The sequence below is a fragment of the Olea europaea genome, unplaced genomic scaffold (genome assembly GCF_002742605.1).
Source record: "Olea europaea var. sylvestris unplaced genomic scaffold, O_europaea_v1 scaffold1731, whole genome shotgun sequence".
NCBI classification, from domain to species: Eukaryota; Viridiplantae; Streptophyta; class Magnoliopsida; order Lamiales; family Oleaceae; genus Olea; species Olea europaea.
Genome location: NW_019235016.1, coordinates 152,516 through 159,936, shown reverse-complemented (window position 1 = coordinate 159,936; position 7,421 = coordinate 152,516). Strand labels below are relative to the sequence as shown.

The window sequence follows — 7,421 nt, the reverse complement described above, 5'->3', positions numbered from 1 at the left end:
TATTGAATAATTGTACCAAATGTTTGATGATCTGTTAACAACAACAAAGGGAAACGTCCATTCAATAACAAGGGCATGATGATTTAGTATACAATACAACCACTGAACATTCTATTATTCTTTAATTTTGAATAGCATTTCTGTTTATTGCAAGGTATTATACCTGCTTTGAGAATCCAAAAAGTGATGTTATATAGGCTTTGATTTGACGTTAATGGCTCCCCTTGTTAACAACCACCGAGTCCCACGGACAAGTTCTTCCTTAACCATGAAAAGGACAGCAGCCGCGAGAACACTTTGTACAATCTTTGTCCCCATCCCCTTGTAAAAACCATAAAATCCTTCATGCCTTATCATCTTCAGTATAGCATCTAAGGTGCCTGCACAGCAAAAAAAGCAGCCTCACAATCTTTTCTTCATTCAGCGCACAAATGAAAATGCAGAATGAAGGTATCTCAGACTTGCCAATACAGAAACTAGCATGTAACTTCTTTATGCACACACACACACACACACACACACACACACACACATATATATATGTGTGTGTGTGTGTGTGTGTGTCAAAATAAAAATTAGTGAGTTTTTTAGACTGACGTAACCAAAGTAGGAAGTATAAATACAACCTTTGTACTGACGCCTTCTGTCTCCATCAGTAACCTGTTTTGCTTGAAGTCTCGACTGCGAAAGAAAAAAAGAAATTATTTTCAGGCGCAAAATTACAATAAGCACTTGGACCAGTGGTTTGATTGCCACCTCATTGAGAAAAACAGACATTAAAATCTCATGAATAGCTTTTTGTAGACATGATGCTAACTGAAAGTCATGGAGATTTTCATAGTGATAGGAAACAACAGAATAACACACCTAGACTCTTTCTGGGATTGAATATTTGTAATTTTTTAGGAGAAAGAGTGGTTGGGACCACGAAATGTGTGGATAAAATTAGTAGTTTTGAATATGTGATTGAAATTAAAGTTTTACTTCGACTGGTGAAAGAAGAAAAGTTTTAAGTTACAAATATTGTAAGCCGAACGCATGTTAACATTAGTACCTTAGTATTAACAGCTTCACCATGAGGAACTTTAGTTAGAGATAAATATATTAATAAGAACAGGAATGAATTTTACCTTCACCACAAGGAGAGGATATGTTACAACTGTAGCTCCCAGTTTTGCCAAAGCTCCAAGCAAAAATATCTGTTCGAAATTTTGTTACATTAGCACAAAAATAGTAGCAGATCAAAAATAAGAGTTCCATTAGTGGTCTCTTAATATAAGGTAAGTTGAGAAACTAGCAAGCGTTTACCTCCAAAGCAGTAACGTCGTTGTTAGCCTTTCCACTTGAAGCACGTTGTCTCTTCAGCTTCTTCAAGAGAGTCTCATACAACATAAATTGTATTGAAGGGTTGCTCACCTGTGGGCAACAGGGAGGAAAATCAGTGATTACCCAGCAGCAGTTACTAGAGTCACTTCTGACCTACCATGATCAATGTCGGGAAAACACCTTTCCAAAATCCCCAGACTCCAGCTTCACCGTAAATTTCATGAATCTGCATAGCAAAAAATTCTAGTTATGAAGTGGGGCAAAATTCTAAGTCATTTGTCTATATTCCTGTTAATTGAGACGACAAACAGTTTGTGCATAAAACCTCTGAAAAATTAGCAACTCATTCCCAACACTGGTGTCACTGATCTCTTACGACATTCAGCACATTCAAGATACACTACAATTACTGGAAGAAAACCTGAAAAAGAACTGGTATTGAATGCAATAACTAAAACATCTATTTGGAATCTGGCTAGAAAGTCCATGGCCTCGGTCAAAAGATAATTTAATTGAAAACCATGTAAATTTGGCTGTCTTCCTTTTTCCAGATTACCTTAATATAACTGATATAGATCTTCTAGCTGACGGTTTTTTATGCACTGTGATCCTTAAATGTGCTCCAATTGATTTCACCAATACGTTCCTCTGATTGTCCTACTCACATCTGCTCATTAACTAGGTTTGTCAAATCACTAAGAGCTATCATCTGAACTATTGAACATATCTCAACAACTGTTAATTGATAAAAACGTCTCTCATGTTCTTATCCATTCCTGATCATGTTGACCATAAACAAAGCCAATCTCAAATTCTCTAGATGCAATTTTCTTATTCCAAGAACACTGAGCATGTCAAAAATCGGTGCAGTGCACCAACCAGTGGGTAAAAAAGAAAGGGTTAATTTAGCCATTGTTTGATGGCCATTATTTAGCCAAAAAATAATGCTATTAGCAGTCGCTGACGTAGGGCAACCAATGTAATGAGCGACTGCAAATAACATTATTCTTAGCCAAAGCATTTTTTGAATAGTGATTTTTAGGAGAATGTGATTAAAAAGTAAGGAAAAGTTTTGGATTTTACATGAAAAATATTTTACCATGTGAATGTGTGATTGAAAATAAGTATGAAGAAAAAAGAATTTTCAAATAATGATTGTCACAGACCGACTTAGTTTCTGCAACTTTTTCTTTGCCACTTTCCATATCTGGAGCAATAGTGACATACTTTATCTGCTCCTTTTCAATAAATGATGCTTATGAGGTAAATAGTTGTACATAAAAAATCAAAACCAAAGCACAAAAACTACAAATTTTCTTGTTTCAATGTTTGAGGTGTCCAAAGCAAAGTTCTTTAGGCGATACATTCAACACATATTGAAATCTTCAAATGCTAGTTTCTAGAAATACAGAAATAGATTGCAAATCAATCTATGGAACCATATATTATACCTAAAAAAAAAAAAAAACACGTAGCATACCGCATGGCTAGTTCCATAAGGAGGAAGTTCCGCAGCAGCAAGAATTACTTCTTTGGAAGATAACGATTCAGTCTCCAAAGTTAATGATTCACCTCGATTCAGTAAACTCTTTTTTGTATGAGTCTATAAGACAGTTACCATGAATAACACAAATATTAGGTACATGCCATAAAATTAATATCAATAACTCATTCTAATAATTTCATCTTAAAACATAAACTAAACTCATATTACATTGAAGAAAGGTGATATTTTTTATTTATTTTTTTATTTTTTTACATGGGATTCCTTTCACCCTTTTCGGAGGGAAGGATGGAATGTATATACAAAACCCATGCAAGTCCTCTACGTCTAAACTCATACCCTAAATGATAATTATCTGATATGATTTAGTACTGCTACAGACTCAAAAATAAAACGATCCCAACAGTCACCTGATTGCTCAAAGACATAAAATAAAGACATTTTTATAAAAGCTGTTGCTCAAAGTATGGTATAAACTCGCAGTTGTAGCATAAATGAAGAAGATGACAAAATTTACATCTTTTGAAGGATAAATAAATTCTGGATCTGGGATAAGAAGAGTTCAGTAACAGATCAAAATTGCAAAAGAGGAAGGTAAAAAACCATTTAGACCATCACTTCAAACAATAATGCACCTAATTTTCAAGACGAACACAAAAAGGGGCAGAGTAAGTTACCTGCATGCGAGTCACAACTACCCAGATAGGATTAGTCAGCAGCACATTCACACACCTGTAGGAAGGAAAAGTTCAACCATTCACAGGTCTATGAACACATTACATGTTGTACATGTTGAGTGACATAACACGTGGGAAATTTGTGGTTGGAGGTTTATCCAACTGGTGTAACACAAGAAAAGAATATGCATGTGAACCATTAAACATGAAAAAATGAGCAGAGAATAAATTTCAGCCTCTAAAATAATTGTTAAAAAAGCAGCAAGCATCAAAATTCAAAGCTAGGTATACTCTGTAATTTTAGTGTTAAAGCACCAACATTCTGTAAATCACAAAAAATCAATAATAAATAAATAAGCAAAACATGATGCATTCTTTATTTAAATCTGTGACATTTCTGTTTTTGTCTCAACAGTTGCTTCTGTTAATATTGCCTCACGACTGATTTGTTCAAATATTGGTGGAATTAAATAATATCAGTCTAAATTTATTGAAAAGTTTCCGAAATATTGAGCTTTATGTTCTCCCAGTACCCAGAACATCTGGGGAGCTAGGAATGCTTTGCATTTTAGTAACTATGTTCTATGCTTGCCAATTGTTTCTACTGAAACTAACATTTCACATTAACCAATTTTACTAGTAGTCAATAAGACAATCTCCCAAGCGATGAGATCGTCATTTAAGCACTGCTTGCCCTGGTAGGTCATCTAAAAGAAGAGCTTTGAGTAAAAGCAAATTTGAGAATAATTCCAGTATGAAATCCAAAAACCACGAGTTGCATTTGAGCTTTAAGAACCTGAACTAGTCCATGAAAATTTAAACTTCAATGGTATAGTAATACGATATACATAATTTTTTTTTTTTTTTTTTTGAAAATAAGTAATTAAGTCCTAAAATCATATTCTATTGCCAAGATGCTTGTGAAATTCATTATTTAACAAGAAGCAATGATTAGTGCCTTACATGATAAATCTTATAAAAATTTTATGGCCATAGCTAATAAATAGAACGGATCTAAATTTTACCCACGATTACTTGTATAACTCAGTCGACTTAACTTATGCTCTCTGTTAAGTAGAAATTTGAAAATCGAACACACATAAATGATCCATTTCATAGTTCTTTAATAGCAAAAGAAACATAATTCTTTTTCTCTTTCTTCTTCTCTTCAAACATGAGACATAACATATGCTCGTCCAAGCTTTTGACAAACTTACATCGCAAATGTTAATTTGATGAATTAGATAGAAAACTTCACATTGAGCCTGTGAGTGTCAAGATTTCATTGCAAAGGCTTGAGCCTCCATGTCTGGCTCTTAGAGCCCAATTGACAGGCTTATAAAGCACTTGAATCTTGAAGATATCTTCAGGAAGAACTAGTGAATATATAGATCACTCCATATGTAAATGGTTGTGAACAGTAATGGCAAGAGATTAAGTAAATACGGAGTATATAGGAACAGGACATTAACAAATTTCACAGGACAACTTGAACAACAGTAAATTGTAACTTGTAAGTAATCCAACAAGTATATTACCCAGATAGAGCAGCCACCACGAGTGATGAGAACATTCCAACTGATCCATCACCAAAGCCTTTCTTCTTACGTTCAAGGGCAGCAGCTTCGGCCTTGTTCCTGAATATTTGATAGAAATAATAGTAAACACCCTGTACCATGAAAGTTATAATTGCATAAGATATATAGATAGATAACTAATGGTCATATTTTAGCTATCAGGAAAACTTTGCTTCTGCAGGGAAAGGATATGAGGAAGAAAAACATGAAAAATAAAATAAAAAAATCAATCCCTGTATCATAGAAATTAAAATTGTACCAAGAAACCATATATGTGGATTATTCATGATAAATTTTAGCTATCAGGAAAATGTGGTCTTCTGGGAAGGGATATCAGGGAGAGAGATATGGGGCACAAAATCATTTATGTGTTCATCATTCATCTTGATTATTACAACAATGAAATTAACACTTGAATTACTAGTATTACAGTTCACAATATGTTCAGTAACTAGAATTTTACACAAAAGGCTGCCACATAACAGACGGACTACATATACTTTCTTCTAATAAGCACAACGTTCAGAATACTAAAAACAATATCAGGGTTTGACCAGGCATGATGTTTTAAGTGGGAACGGAAAAGTGTGCTATTAAAGCAAAGTAGGTCACAAACTAGGTCGCATGTAACTCATTTTTCTTTCTTTATTTCTTTTTTCTTTTGGTTTTTTGAGGCATTAGATTTAGGAAGATGAACATCAATCAGCTATAGCCTAAAACATAAAAGGAGAATTCATTATGGCCTAAGCAAAAATAATAATAATAAATCCACACTTTGGAAGCCAATTGTATAGGTATCCAGACATTATTGTAAACTTTAACTTAGCATACAAAGTTAAAATTAAAAAAAAAAAAAAAATGATATCAGGTGAGTAGCTATTCACAGTCTTGGTTAGGTTAGTGAAGAAACAAGAGACAGATGAAGAAAATATTTTTGGTGGGGATGGGGGGGTGGGGGGCGGGGGGAGCAAAACTGAGCATGATGGCGGATTTACTTTTCTTACGAAAACATGGTTCCAGTATAAACTGTTTAAGGAAGTGGGTCACTTTGATTTCATCACTATCTATCCACAATCAAATTTGAATCTCTCCTAATAATTTAAATTCTAAGCAACCTAAGCTTCATCCTGGGTTTATTTGCAAAAGATCGGGGCTCTTTGACTATATTTATAGATATCAGTCAACAACATCACTCCAATATGTCAAGTTAGTGCATAATATTCATTAGGATAATTTAGCTTGCTTCAATATTGATCATTAGATTTTTTTATTTTTATTTTTTTTAAAACACCATATGGGAGGTCAGTATTAACAAGCAACTGCCAGAATTAACGAGGGAAAATCATTTGTCAAATAGTATGTGCAACATGGCACACTTGCCAATGCCAGGGGACCACACAATGCCCAATCTTCAAACCACGCCCATCAATTTATCTTCTAGGGCAGAGGACTGCTCCCCTACTACCTGGACAATTAGACCTTCAATTCGTTTACCAAACACATGTGCTTGTTTTATGATAAAACTTTGCTTATTTTTTTATTTTTTTTTCAATTTCGAACTTATCTAACTTCAATTTTAATCTCATATTTTAAGGGCTCACAACTATTATCAACTTTTTAATCTCATATTTCACCAACCTTTATCAAAATCCGCTAAAACTTTTATCAAAATCTTTATCGCACAGCCAATATCGCCACATTCATCAACAAAATAATTTTACTTTACATGCAATTTTCTTTTTTCATTTTTGCACTTTTTTTTGTTGTGCATCAGGTATCATTATACCAAACTCCTGTTATGCAATATACCATTGATCACAACTCATTTTCATTTCTGTTCTCCATTTCTTGCTTAATACAGAATTGATGGCATCGTTATGAGAAAAATGCACAATCAAATTTGGCAATAATAAGAGAGTTGCAGAATAACTAAGAACGTGGCCCACATTAGCAGCAATTGAATGGAACGAAGTAAAATGAACTCGCCTGAGACGCAGCAGTGCCGACCAGGGACGGAGTTAAACCTCCATACAGCCGATCCCATCCTTCTTGCTTCACAACCTACAAATATAATCGTTTCTTAACTAATTCCGTAAATAAAACAAAATCAATTCAAAAAAATTGAGAAAAAAAAATTTAAACACGTAATCTAAAATTTCATAAAGAAAAAAAGAAAAACAAAAAAAAAACCTTAGACATTTGTTCTATAGTCCCAACGCTTCTCTTCTTCTTCTCTGGATCTCGATCCGTTTGTTGCCGCGTATTCACCTACCACGATCAAATATCACAAAAAATGCAAAACTCAACACCAGAAAAAAAAAAAAAAAAAAAAGTTGT

At 33.9% G+C, this 7,421-nt stretch overlaps 1 protein-coding gene across 1 annotated transcript in view; it reads right to left on the bottom strand.

Moving 5' to 3' along the window:
- Positions 1 to 2: 2 nt before the first annotated feature.
- The window catches only part of LOC111377847 (peroxisomal nicotinamide adenine dinucleotide carrier), a 14,747-nt gene continuing 7,328 nt past the window's right edge, over positions 3 to 7,421 (bottom strand). The window contains exons 2-11 of the mRNA XM_023000979.1: positions 7,275 to 7,352; positions 7,071 to 7,145; positions 5,046 to 5,176; positions 3,508 to 3,562; positions 2,807 to 2,929; positions 1,484 to 1,552; positions 1,309 to 1,416; positions 1,131 to 1,199; positions 627 to 681; positions 3 to 380 (exon numbers count right to left, since the gene is read on the bottom strand). Coding sequence (XP_022856747.1) covers positions 190 to 380; positions 627 to 681; positions 1,131 to 1,199; positions 1,309 to 1,416; positions 1,484 to 1,552; positions 2,807 to 2,929; positions 3,508 to 3,562; positions 5,046 to 5,176; positions 7,071 to 7,145; positions 7,275 to 7,352 — 954 coding nt within the window. The 3' untranslated portion in view covers positions 3 to 189. The remainder of the gene's footprint in view (positions 381 to 626; positions 682 to 1,130; positions 1,200 to 1,308; positions 1,417 to 1,483; positions 1,553 to 2,806; positions 2,930 to 3,507; positions 3,563 to 5,045; positions 5,177 to 7,070; positions 7,146 to 7,274; positions 7,353 to 7,421) is intronic.